General features: G+C 37.7%; 1 protein-coding gene across 2 annotated transcripts in view; it reads left to right on the top strand.

Annotated features, from left to right (window-relative positions):
- Positions 1 to 23,101, top strand: part of LOC111147026 (diacylglycerol kinase eta) — a 168,566-nt gene that overhangs the window by 98,345 nt on the left and 47,120 nt on the right. For both annotated transcript variants that reach the window (XM_022502876.1, XM_022502877.1), the window contains exons 4-12: positions 2,950 to 3,054; positions 3,329 to 3,461; positions 10,008 to 10,114; positions 10,781 to 10,906; positions 15,293 to 15,395; positions 16,461 to 16,620; positions 18,630 to 18,738; positions 18,867 to 19,006; positions 22,272 to 22,356. In XM_022502876.1, the coding sequence (XP_022358584.1) occupies positions 2,950 to 3,054; positions 3,329 to 3,461; positions 10,008 to 10,114; positions 10,781 to 10,906; positions 15,293 to 15,395; positions 16,461 to 16,620; positions 18,630 to 18,738; positions 18,867 to 19,006; positions 22,272 to 22,356 (1,068 nt within the window). The remainder of the gene's footprint in view (positions 1 to 2,949; positions 3,055 to 3,328; positions 3,462 to 10,007; positions 10,115 to 10,780; positions 10,907 to 15,292; positions 15,396 to 16,460; positions 16,621 to 18,629; positions 18,739 to 18,866; positions 19,007 to 22,271; positions 22,357 to 23,101) is intronic.

The following is a 23,101-nucleotide window of genomic DNA, read 5'->3' as shown; positions in this document are numbered from 1 at the left end:
GCTCTCCCTGGGACTAGCGCCCTCCCCACACCTCTTATCTTTCCACTCCCCACCCTACTCAGCTGTCATAATAAAAAGGCTGAGTATATTGATACTTTAAGAATAAGAACCAAATAATTTCCAGAGTTTGCTGCTTCCCAAATATTTTCCTAGTAAAGATTTGGATGAGAATCCACTGTAGTGTGATGGGGTTCAGTTAGGGTACAACTGAAGCTTATCAGCTAACAACTGTGACTGTCCCATTTTTTTCCTACAAAGGTGGAGGTTGAGGGAGAATTTAAATAAAAAGTGTGGAGAGGGCTCAGAGCTTTGGTAGGCTGGTTTGAGATTACCCCAGAAGAAAGGGCCAAACTGGGAGACCTTACAGGTTTACTTGGTGAACAGCCTTGTCATCAACTGGGCCCAGATAACTTCAGGCTGCTGGAGGAGGTATTTTTGAAGATTTTATTTATTTATTTGACAGAGAGAGAGAGAGAGAGAGATCATGAGTAGGCAGAGCAGCAGGCAGAGAGAGAGGGGGAAGCAGGCTCCCTGCTGAGCAGAGAGCCCGTTGTGGGGCTCCATGTAGGGCTCGATCCCAGGACCCTGAGATCATGAGCCGAGCCAAAGGCAGAGGCTTAACCCAGTCAGCCACCCAGGTGCTCCTGGAGGACATATTTTTGATACTGAAGCCACAAAGCCAGACATCTCTGCATCACAGGGTTTACAAAGGATTTTCTTTTTCATACAGACTTCTTATAATGTAACTATAATCAGTAGATTTCTTAATCATGCTCAATCACAAGACTGGTAAATCAAAATTACTTATAAGTTCTTTTTGGCTCTTAAAACACCTTTTGTGTTATGATCTTTATTTGCTTATTATTGACCACTTTTTAAAGCATGTTTTTGTTAAAAAGGAGAAATTGCAAAAGTACACCTTTTACTTCCTTAGCAAATAAGGTGCATGCATGATTTATGTTGCTGAATTTTTTTAGGATTAAGGCATTTATATAGTTCCAAAAGCTATAAGAAAAATTCAAAGCTATTTCCCTATTTTTCTTTCTCCTCTTCTTATTGAATTCACGGTGACTTTTAAAGAACATAAAGGCATTTAAGATAGTTAAAACCATCAGACATCCTGCTTTACTTCGAATTCAATGATAAACAAAATCAAAGAATAAAATAACAAGCCTGATTTATTTATCTGAATAATGTTTGTCTCACTATAAGGTTATAATGAAAGCAGGGGAATCCTTAGAGTTATGTAGTATAGCAAATTATAAATAAATAAATAAATTTATAAATAAATAAATAAATAAATAAATAAATAAAAGATGCTAGCGGTGATATTTATTCAGATAAGTATCAGATTTATTCAGTCAGTCCAGTGAAACTGGGAGGTTTCTGGAATGCCCGGCCGGTCGTCAGAGCCAGGAGAGTATTATGATTTAATGGTGTCTTTTCTGCTGCATTTGATGAGCTGTCCTAGAAAAACATTTGAAGCAATAAAGTATCCATTTGGCTCCTAAGTAATGAGGGAGGCAGTGCTCTTTCATTAACTATTTATTCAGGAAGAAAAGTGACCAACTGCTAATAAGCTTTATCCAAAGAGGGTGGCGGAAAACAGGAGAAAATGCAGAAGTGAGGTTCTGTTCAATTTCATATGCAATTAACAAACACCCAAAGCTAAGCGGTTGGTGCTCCTCCTCCATGTGACTTCTGGCTGGCTGTATTTAAGTGCGAGTGCCTGTCAGATGCATGAAAGGCCCCTGGGTTTAAGGAAGGATTGTGCCGTCTACACCAAAGACCAAAAGAAAGGAGGCAATGAGCGGTGAGTAGCTAAGAGGGGGCTGATCTCTGTAGTTCTGAATAATGGGCTTATTTCCTAAGATGAGCAGTAGTAATTGAGGCTTGCAGGGTTGCTCCTTTTGTTTTTAGATGATTACTGCTTTTTTAGGACTTCAGACATCTGCTCCATAATGCAATATGTAGACGATCACTTGATCGAATGGCTTCTAATTTGAGAAATTTCTTATTGGCTATGTAAGTAAGTATATGATTTGTTATTTAGAGAGAGTTTCGAGGTAGGCATGTAAAGTTTGCTCGTCTTCCACAGGTAAATATAGGGCCCCTTCTTTGCAGTGAATGCGTAGGATTTAGCAACTTCAGGATTACACCGAGAATACTGTATTCACACATAAATAGAGGCTCCTTTCAAGTCATTTCAGAATCTCACTTTTGAAGCACAATCTTCATTTCACTTACTTAAGCCTTTTAATACCATAAATATACATTCTTTAGTGACATGATGAAAAGATGAAAGTCACAGTTATTTTCTTCCCTTAAAGCCAACTGAAGGACTTTTACGTTAATTCTTCTGCCCTGCTCTCACTAAAAAGTAGTAGTAGTTCTATTCGATGGGGGAAATATCCTTCCTATTTAAATCCTATTAAAATAGACAACGGAAAGGATATGTAAATCCAGCATTATTTAATAACAGAAATTCCTGATATTATCACAAACTGATTATGAATTATTCAATATTGCATTCCTTTGGTTTTCAGTTTTTTTAATTTCCATATTGAAAACTGTGTCTGAATTCTAAGCTTACTATGAATTATTCTGAAGTATATTTAAGAATCAGTTTTCAACATACATTCCATGAGATAGGAGTACATTGTTTATTTGTGTTCATAGCCTTTTGTACTGGGCGAAAAAAAGCCTAAGTAAGGAGCAATGATATTAAAGACAAGAAACGCCTCCTTGGAATTTTTCTTTCCTAGACCCCATTGTATCGTACTTAGAGAACTAAACTCTTTTATGTTACAGAGACTCTTACTGTCTTCATCAAGGAAATGAGGACTCCAAGATTAGAAATGGAATTTCCTCATACGATTGATTGCTAGGTTTTACAATAATCTGTCTTGTTGGTTATTAACAATCATTAGATTGAATTACCCCTTTCAGATAATCACTCCATTCAGAAGACTGATGCTGTGCGCTGAGAACAGGAAGGAGATGGAGGACTGGATGAGCTCACTGAAGTCTGTACAGACCAGAGAACCTTACGAGGTAAAGTAGCATCTTTTCCCGGCACCTTCTGTTCTTGGAGAAGGAAAGTCATTCAAAGAGCTAAAGCTATATTCTGCAAAGAAAAGTATGTGTAGATTCATTAAGCAGCATGCTTACATCTGATGTTGACCTTTCTAAATTTTTAACTTAAAGTGTTTCCATTTTAAAAAGTACACATTTGAAATTTTAATCCTAACTAAGTGCATCCCTGAGGTTCACTGTCTGTCGTCTTATTCTCTCGGTTGGTAAATCTGTGCTCGCGTCTCGTTTCTAGGTGGCCCAGTTTAACGTGGAACATTTCTCAGGGATGCATAACTGGTACGCCTGCTCCCACGCACGACCCACTTTCTGTAATGTGTGCAGAGAGAGTCTTTCCGGAGTCACCTCCCATGGCCTGTCCTGTGAAGGTACTGTAGCCCGGGCCTGCCTTCTCCCTCACCACTGACCACACTGGGAACACGCTGCCAGCCGAGCAGATAAATGTGCCCCCTGGAAGCCATTTCCCGTGGGTGGAAGCAGGAGCTGGGAGCACTTCAGTGGGAACGTAGTGTTTAAGTTTTACCGTAGCTTCAAATGGAGCTCGATGCATATAGGACTAACTTGGGAAATGTTTTTGCTGAGGGAAGGATGAATACAAATCACTGGGAAGGAAGTGTAAATCAAAATGTAGCATTGCATGTCTGAGGAACTAGCTCCTGCTGCTTAAAAATCGTCTTTAGACTGTATCCGTCTTTCTGGTTTTCTGGTCTTCTTTTTCTGTTCTGACTGGTTATGAGGACAAAACTTTCAGTGAGGACAGTACAGGCTCTTTGACAGAATTTCCCATTGTTATTTTTGTTTCATTGTTTTAAATGTTTTCTTTTACTTCACTTAATGTTTAATTGAAATGGATGCCATCCTTTTTAATTTCTTGAAAGTTTCCTGAAAATAAGCCCAGGGCTGTTGTTTTCATTATAGGATTTATGGGTGGTGGTGGTGATGGTGGTTTTTTAATAAAAAAGCAGTGACCAGCCGAAGCAAATATACTAATACTTACCAAGAGAAAACTCATAACTTCTTCAGACTTATTTAATTCCATACCTCAGTGATCACACTACTGTGTACTACTTTCTGAACTAGATAATACTAATATTAGCTTTTTTCTCTAATATAAAAAATCTGAATTTTGAACATAACTTTATTAGACTCCATAATGAAATAGTAATAGAGTCCCAGCTTTCATTCACTTTAAGGTAGCTCCACGTTTTGACTTTCGTTTCCTGATCTGCAAAACAGGGATAATAGTCATTTATATTCACAGATGCTATGAAAATTAAATAGGAGAATATATCTGCAAGGAAACAACTTTTCTAGTCAAATAAATTGTGGAAGGTTGTAACTGTGCTCTGTAAGAAATCCGTCAAGTAAATAACTACAGATTGTGTCATGGCCCGAGGCATTAAAATCGTGAAAATGAACATTTGGAAGAGATATTACACATTGTTTTTGTTTTTGTTTTTTTAAGATTTAAAGAGTGGTTGCAAACGAGATGTAATTGCCCTTTATGACTTTAGTAATCTACAAGGGTTCCTGTGGCTCTGAGTTACTCTTACCAAGTGTAATACTCTGAGGTGTTACTTTGAAGGTCTTTTTAGTTGCCTCCTAGTCTTCCATTCCAAAAATCCTAAAAAATATATCAGATCTGAGATACTCTCTGGTACCCTACTGATTTGATTTATGCATTATTAGATATATTTAGTTGTTTTTATATTGAGTTTAAACTGGGATGACTAAGTATTTTTCCAAATCTTTTAAAAGAAAAATGAAAATTGTATTAACTGATGAGAATAAGAAACTTAAGGTCTTTCAATAAATTTATCATTATTCTGTTAATAATGAAGTCTTCCTGACTGTTACTGTCTCAGTTACTGTATTTTTGAATTATAGTTTCAGAAGAATATATGTTAGTCCTCATTTTGTCTGCTGATAAAAATTTTAAATATGTGGTGTCTTGCCCATTGGTATTGTTAGAACTGTAGCAAAAGGTTTTAAAAATCCCAAGGGTTTTATGAATGTATAAAGAAGTTATTTTTTTTTTTTATTTTACGAGAATGTGATTATTTAGGATCATTTTCTTGTAATCCAAGTCATACTTAAGCTTTAGACACTCCCCCCAAATCTGAATAAACTCCTTGCTTGACAAAAACAAAAGACATAGGATGCAAGAGGCTTTAAAAGAAAAAACAGAGATGCAAATACAAGAAAAATTCGTTCCACGATGAGTGAGTAACTTTGTATTGGAATGGAATTCAGTTTCTAGTGTGTGAAGCCATCACTAAATTTACTTAATCCTTCTGCCCTTATTTTTCACAGGAAAACAAGCCTGTACTGATTTGTCTTCTGAGTTTGTGTTGATTAATTACTAAAACTGTTATTTTAAAGCCTTGTATATGTAAAATATAGGATTGAAAAATAGACAGAAAATACTTTTCATAAATGATTCCCTAAATCGAGAATGTCAGTAATAATTTCAGAGCCTATTTGTTCTTCACAGTTATTTAAACAGTAACTGAACAAAAAAGTTAAATGGTGATTTTTTTTTCTTTTTGATTCAACAGCATCAAATATGTTAACATAGGTACCTATGAATTTTTATCTTAGCCGCAATTGAACACTTAAAAAGATTCAATGTGGTAGACTGAAAATTGCAATTAAAAAAATCATAATTTAGTGACATGTCAGCATATTTTTTTTAAGTTCTGTGTTTTTAGTAATAGCTTTGTAGTTCAGGGGAAAGTGCTTTATTTCAGAATAACTTCAGAATGGCCACCTAACAAAATTAAGGTGCCTATTAATCATTTCCATTCCTTAGTGACTGTAATCACAGTATAGTTTATTTTATTTTATTCTATGCTACATTTAAGCACCTTTGCAATTTTCAAGACTCATTGCACGAAGCACTTTATTATTACAAGTGTGATTTTTATTTTTAATGAGCTATTTGATTTTTAATGGCAAAATTTTCAAAAAGCCATGAAATCATTCCCTGTTGCTCTCTTTTATTTCCTCCTTTTCCTCTTAAAAAAACACTTATTGACTATTAATATCAAATACTTCGTTGTACTTAAAAAGCAGCCTGGGAATTAGTTGCAGATAAAACTAAAACTAGGACCACACTTTTGAGAAATACCGTAAGAGATGAAAGACCTAGAGTTCCTAATTAACCTCGGTTTTAAAATAGTCACTTGCATGGGAGCAAAAGGGAGCAGGTCATGCTAAAATTGTTTTTCAGACCAAGCTTACTTCCTTTGGTGCTCGCTCTTTACACATTTGTCTATCAGCAATGAGATTCCATTGAAAAACCGGTTTATTGTCTATGAAGTCTGTGCTCGAGTCCCTAAGTCATTTATCACAAAAATAGTAGGATTTCCAGGAAAGAATTTGTCAAGGTACACAAAAGACCAGTTAAATGAAACATTTCCAATGTCTAGACTAATATTTTTCAAGGAAAAACCGACTCTGCTTAAGTGACCTTTTGCATATCGGCTCCCCGTGACATCATGAAGCATTTTGAACATTTGGCTATAGACACTCAGGGATTTTACCCTTTCATTTGTGTGCTACAGTAAATTGGGACTTTTTTTTTTTTAAGATTTTATTTATTTATTTGACATAGAGACCTCAAGAGAGGGAACACAAGCAGGGAGAGTGAGAGAGGGAGAAACAGGCTTCCCGCTGAGCAGGGAGCCCTGTGGGGCTTGACCCCAGGACCCTGAGATCATGACCTGAGCTGAAGGCAGACATTTAAGGACTGAGCCACCCACATGGCTATAAATTAGGACTATAATTTCGGACTTTTTAAATTAGGACTTTTTAAAACAATGGCATGCATTCTATCATTTCAAACCTGTTAAGGGTTTACAGTTAGAAGTACAAAAATCATGTGAAAAAGAGCCACCTTCCATTAGCATTTAGGAGCAGTTACTTTTTCTATTTCCACTGACGTGATCTCTGCTTTTAAGTATCTGCGAAGTCAGAAACTGGTATAACATCCTTATCCACCAGTGCTTGGATAATTTGTATCCTTAAAAGGATGAAGTTTAGTAGTAGTAAAGTTCTGATTTTCATAAGTAAGGGTCCCTTTCTCAGATAACCTGTGGCTTACTTGTTTTTCATATATGAGCTGCTGCTTTCCTGGTTGTTTCCTCTTATTTCTCTCTTTTGTGTTTTTGATTTGATATTTGTACAGATTGTAAACTGATTATCCAAATAGGTCTACTGAACGTCTGTCACCAACCATAGTTACAGAATTTTTTCCTTATGATGAGAACTTTGAAGACTTACTCTTATAACAACTTTCAAATATTCAAAGCAGTGTCATTAACTGTACTCACCATGCTGTGCATTACATGCCCATGGCTTATTTTATAACTGGAAGTTTGTACCTTTTGATGCCCTTCACCCACTTGGCCCACCTCCCTCCCCCTGCCTGGGCAGCCACCAAGGTGTTCTCTGTTTCTATGAGCTTGGTTTTCTGTGGGTTTGTTGTTTTTACAGTCCACATATGAGTCAGATCATAAGGCATCTGTCTTTCTCTGACTTACTTCAATTTAGCAAAATATCCTCTAGGTGCATTCATGTTGTCTCAAATGATTCATTTATATGGCTGAATAATAGTCCATTGTGTAGATACACATATGGATGTCACATTTTCTTTATCTGTTTATCCACTGAGGGACATTTAGGTTGTTTCTGTTTCTTGGATGTTATGGATAATGCTATAATAACATGAGGGTACAAATGTCTTTTCGAATTAGTGATTTCATTTTCTTCAGATTAATACTCAGAAGTGGAATTGCTGGACTTGATAGTTCTATTTTTAATTTCTTGAGGATGCTCGGTACTGTTTTCCAGAGTGGCTGCACCAATTTGCATTCTCACCAATAGTGCACACGGGTTCCCTTATCTTCAAATCCTTGCCAACACTTGTAATTTCTTGTCTTTTTGATAATGGCCATCTTAACAGGTATAAGGTGATACCTCATTGTGGTTTTGATTTGCATTTCCCTGATAATTAATGATATTGAGCATCTTGTCATGTGTCTGTTGGCCATCTCTATGTCTTATTTAGAAAGATGTCTATTTAGATCCACTGCCCAATTTTTAAGTGGATTTCTTGGTTTTTGCTATTGACTTGTATGAGTTCTTTGTAAAATTTGAATGTTAACTCATTACCACATACATGATTTGCAAATATTTCTCCTGTTCAGTATGTTGCCTTTCATTTTGTTGATGGCGTTCTTTGTTGTGTCATAACTTTTAATTTAATGTAGTCCTGTTTGTTTATTTTTGTTTTGTTGTCTTTGCTTTTGGTGTCAGACCCAAAAAGATCATCACCAAGACTGATGTCAAGGAGCTAGCTATTGGGGAGTTTTCTTCTAAGAGTTTTATGGTTTCAGGTCGTATATTCAACTCTTTAATCCATTGTGAGTTAACTCTTGTATATGGTATAAGATAGGGCCTGCTTTTATCTTTTTGCACATAACTGTTCAATTTTCCCAGCACAATTTAATGAAGAGACTGTTCTGTCTTCATTATATGTTCTTGGCCTCTTTGTCGTGAATTAATTAGCCATATATATGTGGATTTAATTCTGGGCTCTCTATTCTGTTCTATTGATCTATGTGTCTTTTTTTTTTTTAAAGATTTTATTTATTTACCTGACAGAAGGAGAGAGATCTCAAATAGAGCAGCAGGCAGAGGGAGAGGGGGGGAAGCAGGTTCCCTGCTGAGCAGAGAGCCTGATGTGGGGCTACATCCTAGGACCCTGGGATCATGACCTGAGCCGAAGGCAGAGACTTAAGCCACTGAGCCACTCAGGTGCCGCTATGTGTCTGTTTTCATGCCAGTACCATACTGTTTTGATTACTATGGCTTTGTCATATAGTTTCAAATTAGTGAGTATGATACCTTCCACTTTGTTCTTCTTTCTCAAGACTGCTTTGGCTGGCTATTCAGTCTTTTGTGGTTCCATAAAAATTTTTGAATTATTTGTTTTAGTTCTTTGAAAAATGCCATTGGAATTTTGACAGGGATTGCATTGAATAAGTATATTGCTTTGGGTACTACGGACATTTTCATAATATTAATTCTTCCAATTCATGAGCATGGGATATTTTTCCCATTTATTTGTGTCTTCAATTACTTTTCCTTCATGTCTTGTAAGTTTTAGTGTCTCTTTTTTAGGCTCCCTTTTGATAATATGGCTGGGCAGAATTAGTGATGGATATAATGTACTACTTCTTCATTATTTTCTTCTACATTATAATGTAATGATCTCAAACAGTAATACCTTTAAAAAACAATGCCATCTTTGTGACCTTTATCAACCTATTCCCCGTGACTGGATATTTTCTTGACATACTCGCATTTTAAATCTCCTCCAGATTATCCTGTTCTTTATCTTACTGATATTTTCAAACTTTTTATTTTAAATACATGTACTGAAAAATACAAATATCAGAGGAGTACAACTGGTAGGATTTCTCACAAATTAATGGCATTTATGTAATCAACACCCAGATTAAGAAAAAGGGTGTTCCCAGCACCTCTGTATTACTGAATTTTATTTAATTCTGTTTGTGTGTGTGTGTTTTCTCCTTTCTCCTAAAGAACTAGTTCTTTTGTATTTATTTCCTTTCTGTTTTATTTGTGAGTGGAATCTAAGTAGCAATCTATAGATTGATAAAAGTGCTTCATAAATACATAACCACATGTATCATAAATACATGAATATCTTCTGAAAAGATATTTTCAGAATACCTTTAGTATTGTTGAAGAGTAACTAAACTTTTTAAATTATTGCTTTTCTTCTTCCCCCACCCTTGAAATTCCATGCTGTGATTTCCTCTAATCATTGTTCCAAAAGTATACATTCATTTAGAAATGGTTAACTTTTTTTTTTTTTTTTTTAGTGTGTAAATTCAAAGCTCACAAAAGATGTGCAGTGAGGGCAACAAATAATTGCAAATGGACGACTCTAGCCTCCATAGGGAAGGACATCATAGAGGACGAGGATGGAGTAAGCTCAGTTCTGTCTTTGGTTTCTTCCCAGTACCACCTCCCTCTTATTGTTTGCCCTGTGGAAAATGACAGAGTTAAGTGGGAGTATTTACTAGTAGGACTAAATGGAAGGCTTTGGTTAGTTAGGAGTTTCTATTTCCAGTTAGATCCTCCGTAGTTTCCTTTAGCTCTTAAATTTTGAGGAAAATGCGAAGAGGGCTTGGCGATGATTGCTGCGCTGGGCTGGTGTTGGAGACCCTTACCTGACAGTAAAATATTCTTTAAGGCTGATCTCAGATGTCTGTTCAGATGTTCGCTCCTAAGACATTGGGGCCTCCTTTCGGCAGTGTCCCCTCCACCTTTAAAACCTTGTCTCCATGGCAACTTGCATACACATCTCTGATAGCACTTTGTAATCAAATCACTTCATGATAATGCCTTGACCTTCATTGCTCCTCAGTTAGACTACAAATCCTGAAGGTCAGGGATATGGTCTTGCTTATTTTTGTATCCCTGTGGTGCTCAGGTCATAATAGAGGGTCAATAAAAGTGGACTAAATGAATGGGTGCCACAAGTGATACATATCTTGATTCCATAGAATGAGAAATAACTGTAGACCTTCCCTAGGGTAAGAATGGTGTCCTACCGTCTTTAATTTGCCTGCTGTTTATTCTCGCTGCGTAGGTAGCTATGCCTCACCAATGGCTCGAGGGTAACTTGCCCGTGAGTGCCAAGTGTGCTGTCTGTGACAAAACGTGTGGGAGTGTTCTGCGTCTACAAGATTGGAAATGCCTTTGGTGTAAAACAATGGTGAGAATCCTTTCTAATTCCTTCATAATTTTTTTTAAATCTATGTAATTTAGGAGTAAAGAATTTACGGTCAAACAGAGCATGGTAGCATACATACCCACTGTAACATTCAACTTTTTCCGAAGTATATTCCTTCCAGTCTGGTTACTTTTTAAATATCCTTTTTGTAATGCCCTTGTCATCTGTTTTTGTTTGTTTGTTTGTTTGTTTGTTTTGTTTTGTTTTTTGTCTGAAGACCTTTTCCCCACAGTTTTGTTGTTTTTCATTATGCTATAGCCACATTTAATGGTTTACTATTTTTAGCCCCGTTTTACCACCTGTTACACACAGAAAGCGACCAAATTTTTATTGACATGTGAAGTATAATTTCAGTACAACACTGCGCATGTTCTCTGATGGAACACCAAGTTCATTCAGCCATGCCTAGGTATAATTGAAATTAGATTTTTTTTTTAAAGATTTTATTTATTTATTTGAGAGAGAGCATGAGAGGTGAGGGTCAGAGGGAGAAGCAGACTCCCTGCTGAGCAGGGAGCCTGATGTGGGACTCGATCCCAGGACTCTGAGATCATAACCCGAGCCAAAGGCAGTTGCTTAACCAACTGAGCCACCTAGGCGCTCTGAAATTGGATTTTTATATTACATATATATTATGTAGATACATGTTTTAAAACTTTCTCACATGTGTAAGAAAGCAATGAGAAGTACGCATGGCATAACATGGAGCCAACGGCAAGGCATGGTCCTGTCTGTGCCAGACTGCCTGAGGACTGGGCCTGAGGCTTCATGAGGGCAGTCAGAGCAGAAACTCCGAGGGTGGACTCAGGCCACTCAGAGGTTGGCGTGGTGCTCACTGTGCGTGGTGCTCACCTATTGGTTGGGGAGGCAACAGCTGTGGGTGCTCATCTCCGCACTAGGCGATGCCATCCAACCGTGACAGCGATCGCCTTGCATTGGGCTGATTTGTTTGGTCTTGTGTTGAATCTTGGAAGTCACTTCCCACCCACCCCCTCCAAAAAAGGGTGGAAAACTCATTTCTTTCAGTGAGTATGATGTAGATCCTCAAAGGAGAATGATGTGAGTACGCTGGGTTGATTTCGTAATCGGTGAGATTAATTCCATTTTTTTCCACGGGAAAAAGTAAGTCCTGCAGTTTTTCAGTTGGGCCTGATAGGTGATCTGTTTCCTTCTTCTTCTTCTTCTTTTTTTTTTTTTTAAGATTATTTATTTATTTATTTGACAAACAGAGATCACAAGTAGGCAGAGAGGCAGAGGCAGAGAGAGAGGAGGAAGCAGGCTCCCTGCTGAGCAGAGAGCCCGATGCGGGGCTCAATCCCAGGACCCTGGGACCATGACCTGAGCTGAAGGCAGAGGGCTGAGCCACCACCACCCACACTGAGCCACCCAGGCACTCCTCCTTCTTATTTTTAAATCAAACTTGATTCTATCCTCATGCTTTTATTATTCTTCATCAGTTACCCCTCTTGTCAGCCACAGGTGTTACTTCTAATTTCTCTGATGCCCTGTAATATCATATATAGACTGTCTTAGGTATGTCTTTGGAGTTTTTGCGAAACTCTAACCCCTAAAACTCTCTTGTGGCACAACCCCAGGGTCAAGAATCACACGCTTCTCAACTGAGCCAGCCAGGCGCCCCAACATTCCTTATTTTATTTTATTTATTTATTTTTAAAGATTTTATTTATTTTTTTTATTTAGAGAGAGTGTTTGAGTGAGTTGGGGGCAGGGGCAGAAGGAGAGGAAGAGAGAGATGCTCAAGTAGACTCCCCACTGAGTGCGGGTCCCAACATGGGGCTCGATTTCTGGACTCCCAAGATTGTGACCTGAGCTGAAGTTAAGAGTCAACCGACTGAGCCGCCCAGGAGCCCTCCTGGCATTTCCTTATTTTAAGAGTGCTGCAGAAGGCCTGTAAGATAAAAATGTTATAAATAAATAAGAAAAATAAGTAAGTAAGTAAGTAAAGTGCTCCCATAAATGACATTTTAAAACTTCATCCCACCTAAGATTTCTCTTCGGTGGGGGCAGCCTCTGATGTGTGTGCCTACTGCTAATTTCATTGTCTGTACATCTGTTTCTCTGCTTCTGAAACTTCCGCTGTTCTCTTTTTGAAAAGAAAGCAGATTATGTATGTGACCAGTTACTTGTAAAAGGTTTTATAGAAGTTACCTCTACCTGCCGTGTGTAGGTCTCTACTTGTATTTTCTCAGTGATTTTTCAACTTTGCTAACGTTCACAGGAGGAGTTAATTAGCTATTTTACTTGCTCACTCTATTCGCCCTTTTAAAAATTTCATGAACAGTGTAGAAGGGTGGATACAGAATGTGGAAGGGGGCATTCTGGAATGTCTTCTCCCTCTTTTTTCTGGCAGAGTTAGATATCACCTTATCATGAAGTCTTTCCTGCCCTGTACTGTGTCCGTCGGACATTCAGGCACTGTCTGAATGGGCCACTGTCACCTTGTCACCTCCTTCTCAGTCTTGTACTTCCTATACAAAATCACTTACCTCTTCACACATTATTTTGTCTTTAAAATAATGAGTTTCTGACAGAATATCTAGTTTGTAAACCAGTCATGTAGTTGTTGTTGGTTTTTTTTTTTTTTTTTTTGGAAGATTTTATTTATTTATTTGACAGAGAGCTAGAGAGCACAAGTAGGCAGAGAGGCAGGCAGAGGGAGAGGGAGAAGCAGGCTCTCTGCTGAACAGGGAGCCCAATGTGGGACTCGATCCCAGGACCCTGGGATCATTACCTGAGCTGAAGGCAGCCGCTTAACCAACTGAGCCACCCAGGCGCCCCCCAGTCATGTAGTTTAAAGAGAGTAAAGTAAGACCATAGCTCCACAACTCTAATGAGTCCGTTTTGCCAGTTGTTGTTCAGTCTCTGACGACACTTTTACCTTTTTATAAAAAAAGTGAAGATAAGATTTTATCTTCTGCTTTTTTCATTTAACTTTGGCATCAATATTTTTGTTTTGCTCTGTAATTCTCATACTTTATTTTAAGATTTTATTTATTTTTATTTGAGAGAGAGAATAAGAGAGAGTATGAGAGGGGAGAAGGTCAGAGGGAGAAGCAGACTCCCATGGAGTTGGGAGCCCGATGCGGGACTTGATCCTGGGACTTCGGGATCATGACCTGAGCTGAAGGCAGTCGCTTAGCCAACTAAGCCATCCAGGTGCCCAATTCTCATACTTTAAAAAAAATTCCTTTTAAAACTCTCTGTGCATGCTTGTTTTTTTTTTAAATCCATTTAAGGTGTTAATTATTATAAATAATATTAGGGAACTATCCAAAATTAGGTCACCACATAAACAAGAATCACTATTTAATTTCAGTTATTTTCTCAAAAGTTTTGATAAATAGGTGTTTAATTAAATATTAATTTTCTAAAAGGACTGATGAAATAAAGCTGTATTAAATTTAAGTGCTTTATGAAATGTCTGCTTTTACTGCTTAAAACATTTCCAGGCTCTTTAGGTAAGTACTTAAAGTATTGTAAGCTCCCTGGGTTCTACTTAGCAAGTTAGCCCTGCTCCTGTTCACAATAGTATCTTGACTCACCTTGAAACTTTGTTCCTATGAAGTTCACACATTTACTGAGTGCGTATGATATATGTCACTTTCCAGGGTAAGTGTCCAATAATAAGACCTTTTCCTTTTCTTTACAGAGCCAGAAGTCTAGACGAGAAAATAAGCCTTCATGTATTTATACCTATAATAACATGAAAATGTTATATATTAAAAAAGGTGTGAATAGAAAGTTATAGGACCACTGCAGAAAGAGCAGACACATTACAAATTTTATTTTCATTAAATTCTGTAAGAACATTACAAGGTAGAGGTCATCAGTTTCTTTATGGATGATGATATTGACAAGTACTAGTGAACTTCCCTCCTTTCTCTTCCTCTTCCTTCCTCCTTCCATTCATTCCTGCCTTCCTCTCTCCTCTCCCCTTTCTTCCTCTGCACTCTGTTCTCCACTCTTCCTCTCTCCTCATTTTCACTAGGCATGTCTTTTCTTTTTTTTTAAGTAGTATCTACACCCAGTGTGGGGCTCGAACTTCCAATCCCAAGGTCAAGAGGCTCATGCTCTACCGACTGAGCCAGCCTGATTCCACTCACCAGGCATTTCTCGATATACCCTACTTGCCTGTGATAATCATAAAAGTAGGCTATACAGACCAAGTCAAATTCCCATCTACAGTAATCAGCCCATTCTTTAGCATTGTAAGTATTGTGCCATGAATTACTGAATATTTTGTGATATGGTTGATCTTCAATGATCACTTCCTCAGGTGCAATTTATGCCATAATAAAACATTGATGTGTTTTTATGATTCTTGAAAGTTTGTTTGTTTGTTATTAGGTACACACTGCCTGCAAAGATTTATACCATCCTGTGTGTCCCCTTGGCCAATGTAAAGTGTCTGTCATACCTCCAATTGCACTGAATAGCACTGATTCTGATGGTATGTATCAGTAGTGTAAATATGTATATTCCTGGTGTATTAAATGTTGATTTGTACATTTACTTTCCTAGGACAAATTGAACTGTAATTGGTTATTCTGGTCAGTTTTTATATAAATCCATTTAAATTGCTGAATAGTACATTTAACTTTTAAAAGAACATTGTAGAATTAAAACTTAACATGGCTATTAATACACTGGTGAAATTACTAAGCATAAGCCTTACAGATTTCACATTTCAGCAAGTAAAATAAGATCATTATTCTATAACAAAATGTAATCCAAAAAGTTAATTTTTGTGTATTCTTTTTTTCCTTCTGTAATTGAAATCACCCTTCAACATAGCTCTTATTAAAATCTGTTTTCCTATAATTTCCTTGGAGGAACTTATATTTCTATAAATTTCATCACTTTTTCCAGAATCTTACAACTTTGTTAAAGTGCTAAAGAACCCTGCCTTCCTTCTAAGCAAACCATATTACAAAAGGCTTTTACCATATGCTATTATTAAAGTTTTACATTAATAAAGTGCTTTATGATTTTCAGACTTTTTATGTTAATTATGCCGATAGATACTATAAATAGGAGGATATAGGCTGCAAAAGATGTGATTTTTTAGACCTGTGCTATTAACAGCCCTCCCCGTAAGCCCTGATAAATCAAGCTTCTATTATTTATGATAAATTTTGAAGTATTTTCTAAAGCCTCATGAAGGAGAAGTTAAAACATTTTATAATACTGACTATGAACATAAATTCTTTGACAAATGTGAACTTGGAGACTCATTGGTGTTAAGGTAGGTGTTGTCTCTTCAATATTCTATGATTAATACTTTTACCATCTTTGGTAGGATTTTTCATTATAGAGCGTATTTTAAAAGATAAGTTCTATAGTCTTAGTATGTAAATAAAACTTCTCTCCGTTTGGGGGGCTAAATTTTAATTTATTGTTCAAGCAATAAACAAGGTTCTTTATGAATTAGTGTTCTTTTCTCTGAAGTTTCGTCAGTAGTAGGTTAAAACGGGCAGCCGTTCATTTTGATCCCGTGTTGTGTGTTCTTTTACAGGTTTCTGTAGAGCGACATTTTCATTCTGTGTTAGTCCTCTACTGGTTTTTGTCAATTCTAAGAGTGGAGATAATCAGGGAGTAAAGTTCCTTCGACGATTTAAACAGTTGCTAAATCCGGCTCAGGTGTTTGATTTAATGAACGGAGGTCCTCATTTAGGGTAATTGATTATTGATAAATCTCATTGGAATGAAATAGCACTAAGCATGAAATGTGTTTGATTTTTCAGTTTGTGAAGATTGTCGATTCATCGAGACATCTCTTCCCACTCTTCCCTTTTTTAAAGCTCTAATTCTAAATTTTAACTTCACCTTTTGATATTTATATAACTTCCTTATGTGCTGAAAACTCCAAAATTTGTTCAGAAAATGTTTTAGAATATATCCTGCCTCAGACAACACTAATGGTTTGCTTAGCTCTAAGAAAGATCAACTTGTGTAAATATAGAAATACCCAGTAACTTCAGAAAATGATCTGCATGGAAGGCTAGCAACATTGATTTTTATAATCAGTTATTTAAATAATCAGTTATTTAACCAAAGCCCAGACACTGCTTTGGGTCTCAAGGACAGCTCCTCAAGGACTTGAGACTTAATTCCTACATGAATGACAAAAAACACTGGTGTTGAGTGTTCTTTTCAGCTTTCTGGAATGTCCTCTAACTTACAATCTGAAAAAAATTTAAATGATTTTCAGTGAGGGAAAATATGCCTTATGGTACTTTTAATACATTTTTGGTGTGTGTATATGACTTTGTTGAGGAGGTGATATTGGATCACCTGAACCTGGGTTCATGCAACCTCTTCATGATTTACTTCTGCCAACTCCACTTTTCTCTTGGGTTCCACTGTCACCTTAAAGCATGAACACAGATGTAAAAATGGGGATTTTAGATACCCTGAAAAGGCCCTAGGTTTTTAATTTAATACTTTCCTGTCTTTTCTCTCACCTGCCTCAGTCTGTTTGTGTGCCTCTGTTCACTTCTCTTTGGGTTTGTTTCTTCTTGTTTCTGTTGTCTTCTTACCAAGTCTCAGGCCCTCTGGTCCTGTCGATGTTGGTCTTCATCCTTTCCCAATGCTCCCCGCCCCCGCACCCCACCCCATGTCTCCTTGTACATGTCTTCCCCTTGTTTGGGTCTGGCATTTCCTCACCTGGCCTCACCTTTCAAGTGTGTCTCTTGCATTGCTGGTTAGCTGTGTCTCCCTTTGTAGCATATCTGTTTCATAATCCTTCACAGTTCCTATTTCTTATTTTATATACGTGTACTTTTGCCACCCATCCTTTATGATTCCAAGGAAGGCCCTTTGTGAAACTTCTTGAGATTGTCTCAACAGCGTATTTTATAGGGTTTCCACAGTACTCGAGGTGTACAAAGGTATATTCAGGAGATAGGGAGTGCCCAAAGTTAAGATGAAGGAAGGACAGAGGCAAAAGACTGACCCAGACTAGGACGAGGGGGAAGAAAAGCAAGTGGGTGTCCAAAAAGTGGTATGTCAGCAACGTTTGGTGGATCCCTTTAGGAACTGACTTGAGTGTCAATAATATCAGTGCCCTAGATTCTCCACCCCCGGTTTGTAATATGCCATTCTTAAGGAAATCACATAATCCTTGTAATGAGAAGGAAAAAAATCACTACTTTTACCATGTCTTATCACTTACCTTTCATTTTCTTTTTTTTCTTAAGATTTTATTTTATTTATTTGACACAGAGAGAGAGAGAGATCACAAGCAGGCAGAGAAGCAGGCAGAGAGAGAGAGAGAGAGAGAGGAAACGGGCTCCCTACTGAACAGAGAGCCCGATGCGGGGATTGATCCCAGGACCCTGAGATCATGACCTGAGCCTAAGGCAGAGGCTTTAACCCACTGAGCCACCCAGGCGCCCCACCTTTCATTTTCTTTCCTGGGTTCTACTTCTTTGTTTTCTCATTTCTCACTCCCCTTCCCTCCTAATTCTATCTCCATTTCTACTTATAATCCCTTTTCCTCTTAATGAGTAAGCAGTTTTCTCAAGTTAAAAATTGCACTTCCATCTTTATAGTATCATTAATGTGTATGTAAGCATTCTTATATTTGATCTGAACACAAATACCAATATATACAGAATAACAAAGAATTGGGGAAAATGATTTTTATTTATTTATATTAAAATAAAATACTTTTTGCTTTCAGTTTAAGATTATTCCAGAAGTTTGACAATTTCCGAATTCTTGTTTGTGGAGGAGATGGAAGTGTAGGTTGGGTCTTGTCAGAAATTGATAAGCTCAACTTGAATAAACAGGCAAGTACTAAATCTTTTCATGACTTATTAACATGAATGTATACTAACTGCTGACCAGAGGAGAGCAGAAGTGTCGTGGCTCCTATTTCTCATCTTGCCTGAGATATCCCTGTTGTGCTTTCTTCCAGTGTCAGCTGGGAGTATTGCCTTTGGGTACAGGAAATGACCTTGCCCGGGTTCTAGGCTGGGGCGGTTCCTACGACGATGACACCCAACTTCCTCAAATTCTAGAGAAGCTGGAACGTGCCAGTACCAAAATGCTAGACAGGTAAAAGTGAATTTTCTTCTAACACTAGCCTGAAAATGGCATACTGACATCATTTTTGGTAGTTGAAATTTTACGAACTGTAAGCTCGATGACGATAGAGACTTCCTGGTCTTACGCACTTTTTTCACTCCTGAGGTCTACTAACTTGCATAGAGTAAACACTCAATATATATATTTTTGGGGTGGATGGATAAATTGTAACAAAAACTGAAAAAACTAGTCTAATGAACCCACTGTTTTAAAAATGGAACATCCTGCTGGTAGAGCACTTACTTTTCATTGTTGTTCCGGTCAGAAGACTTAAGCAGTTCATTTTGTGTGGGGGCTTTTGATGACTGTAATGGGTATGGCCCCATTGTTCTGTGGCTTCATTAAAGCTAAGGAAGATGTATAAACTTGAGATGTGTTAGACTATCTCTTCTTGATTATGCATATTAAAAATGAATTGAACCAACAAAGAACTAAATACTAAAAAAGACAATCCTTTCCCAGTGACTGGGAAATACTAAGAACACCATATCAAGGAATTACTACTGTGTTTGTGGTATCCTTGACCACATCTCAACTTCTTTCTCTCTAAATGCTCCGTGTATAAAAAAGGAAATCACAGTATGTGTACCCTGAGTATTATAAAGAAGGTGGGTAGGATTGGGACCCAGTGAGCAGTAACCTGCCCTTCCCCCACCATAGGTAGAAGACAACTGTTAGTATATCATTATAAACTTAAGCTAGCATGAATCAAAACAACATTGATAGGATTAGCCATCTGTGGAACTGTTCCCGAAAATAACAAAATCTCATCAGGGAGCCACCAATCTAAAATGTAATTAACTCTAAAATGAGCTATAACCTAATTAATTGTAACCTTGCCCATCATAAGGTAATGTATAATGGTTGATTCCTTTGCTGACGGGATATTTAAAAAGAGCTGGTCTGTAGAGCTTCTGTCTGTGGTTATCCAAAACTATTCGTGAGAGGGATATCCCCCTAGCTGGGATGTGTAAAATAGATTCTGTCTCCAGGCTTTAAAAGAACCTGGAGGTGATTTCCCAATTCTGTGCTTACCAAACCACAAAAAAATGGCTTTTTGCACAAATTTAAACACAATTCTCACTGCATCCCAGGAAATGCTGCTAGACATTTCCTCCACACTGGGTGTGTGCTTTTCCTTTGTATGTTAGAAAAATTAACTTCTCCAGGTGGTCCGCAGAGGAACAGTGCCCCCATGGTGAGAGTCTTTGATGCAGACCTGCACACAACAAAAGAAGAGAAACATCAAAAGAGGCTGGAGAACCTACTACCGTTATTGGAAACATAAGACTATTTCGTTCTGGTGTTGTCTTCACTAAGAATACTGTTGGGAAAGAACAGGTGGCAGAAGTCCCTGTTTAATATTATTTGAATTACAGAAGCTTTTCATTTTTAATCAATTGATTTGCTCCTCAAAACAACACTGTCAGGCGGCTAAGAACAACATTATTATGACGATTTTACAGAGATGGAACTTGAGGCTTGTGGAGACAGTGAGAAGAATATTTTTTCGTCTGCCGGGTACTTTTACTTGCTTTACTTATCTCATTTAATCATCCCTACACACCTAATGCTGAATGAAATTATAATCTCCATCTTACAGGTAAAATGGCTGAGGAGTGTCACATAGCTAGTAAGTGGTAGAACTAACTGGCACTCTCTTCTGGAATCCTGACTCTAGTTCTCAAGCTCTTTCCTCAGCACCGCACACTGTGTCTTCCTTAATGCACACATGCGTCAGATAGGGCCCAGCCTTCCGGCCTCTGACTTGGTTAGCTGGTCCCAGTATGCATCCTTTCTTCATTTGTCCCGCCACTTTCTCTTCTCTCTTTGGCTCCAGCCTTTTTCTATCAAGGGAGGAGGTACAGTATGGAAAGTACAGCAAACTTAAGACGTTTGGATTTCTTCCCCATTTCTTTCACTGTCCTTTGACCAGAGGAGTATTTCAAGCTATAAGGAACTTCACTTTCATGTTTCTCTTGGTGGTCTTCCCTCTTTGGCTATCTACAGAGTTTCATTATTTTATGTGTTTTCTGAACCAGGATATAAACTTCATTTGGAAAGTCTTAATCAGCATTCTGTTTCCAGACCATGGAACACTGTCTGTCGTTTTGAGATGTTCAATAAGTGTCCGTTGCATGAATGAATGAATGGCTTTTGGTGCCCAAATATCTATTCCTTGATGGTATTTTCATGTCAAGAGTTGAGGAGTAGCTATAGGTATTCAGTTTTTACATCCTAACATACAACCTATGGCTTTGGGGGAGATTTTCTGGGAATTTGGATTTTTATGCAAAGACTTATTAGTTTGAATGATGCACTCAGCTCTGTTTAAATACTGATGCTAATCTTGGGATTTTTCCCTAGGTTCTATTACTGGCTTCAACTGTGATATGCTTTTCTTAAAATTCATATGTTATGGTACTGCTTTTATTATGCTTTGTGTCTTTATAAAATTGTGATTTCACATCCTGTTACTGACAACAGTAATGTCCCTACCCACTGTTCTTCCCAAATTGTGAAATTATTTTAGATGAAGACTGGATTTATCTGGAGTTGATTGCTTTTAACAGCAGGTGATTCAGTGTTTGGTTTGAAATTAATATTTACAGCTAATTGAAATAAATTTGCTTCAAGTGTTAAGAAGTTAATTATTATTTCTGTTGAGTTTTTCTTCTCAACCCCATGCTTACTTTCTTACTTATTTTAAGAAGGGGTAGTTAGTTAATTTTCATTTCATGTGTGTATAAGCTGACTGGACAAGATTGGTTGGCACACAGAGAATGATTTATCTTTCATTGGCACTATGCATTTGTTTAATCTGGGACATTGTTTTAGAACTTTGGGATGTGATCCATTAGTAACCTATGAATCTATTTAGTTCCTTGCAATTAACATTATTTAAGAAGTGAAAGAAAAAAGAAGTTCGAATGCATTGCACTACTAAAGAAGGGAAAGTTTTGTTATATGTGTGCATTTCTTACTATGGGTCATGGCCTTTAAAAAGTTTGGGAATCCCTAATCAGAGGATTGGTAAAATATGGACATCGTAAAGTATGTCTTCAGAGTTTTATGAGATTACCAAAATTCCATTTCTTTCCTAATGTTTGGTTGTTTTAGGTACAATAAACCACAATTTGTGCATATATGTGCACATGTATATACATGAGGTAAGAACAAAGTCAGTTTATTAAATTTTAAAGGAATTTTAGACCAAAGATTTTTCTCCCTTCAGGTGGAGTATAATGACCTATGAACTCAAATTGCCACCAAAGGCTTCTCTACTCCCAGAACCTCCAGAAGCATCGGAAGAATTTTATGTAAGACTTTTACCCTTTGCCTCTTTATCATTTGGAAATAGGGGTGAATATCTTGAACAAATAAGAAAACTTTATAAGATATGGTAGCATGTTTGGGGCGCCTGGGTGGCTCAGTGGGTTAAAGCCTCTGCCTTCAGCTCGGGTCATGATCCCAGGGTCCTGGGATCGAGCCCCACATCGGGCTCTCTGCTCCGCGGGGAGCCTGCTTCCTCCTCTCTCTCTGCCTGCTTCCCTGCCTGCTTGTGATCTCTGTCTGTCAAATAAATGGATGAAATCTTAAAAAAAAAAAAAGAAAAAAAGATATGGTAGCATGTTTGCTTAATTTTATGTTTTATCGTGTTTGGTAGGGGCTCATTGACTACTTCTAGTCCTCTGCCCCAGAAGAAAGAATCCTTACGATTTAGGTTAGAGTCCTTCTATGACTACTGTCCTGGGAGTGTGAACTTGGCCATATCACTTACTGTCATGGGCCTCCATTACTTTATCTGTAGAGCAAGTTCCTGATGTTGGGAGGAGTAAACACAGGACCCAATGTGTATAACGCACCAGGCATGCGAGTTCCCTTCCCCGACCCTCATAGTTCTCCCTTACCATTCCACCTGTCTGCTTCTGTTTACCAGCAGGGCTCTAGAGAAGGCCTGCAGATGAGAGGTTCCTGTTAGCTTTTACTCATCTTCTGCTTTGGCCATAGACACCTGACTGACCAGTAGGTATTAGCTCAGCAATTCCAAACCACCAGTGCTTG

This window comes from Enhydra lutris, unplaced genomic scaffold (genome assembly GCF_002288905.1).
Source record: "Enhydra lutris kenyoni isolate GAN:26980312 unplaced genomic scaffold, ASM228890v2 scaffoldscaffold15, whole genome shotgun sequence".
NCBI classification, from domain to species: Eukaryota; Metazoa; Chordata; class Mammalia; order Carnivora; family Mustelidae; genus Enhydra; species Enhydra lutris.
This window is presented reverse-complemented; position numbering and strand designations above follow the sequence as displayed.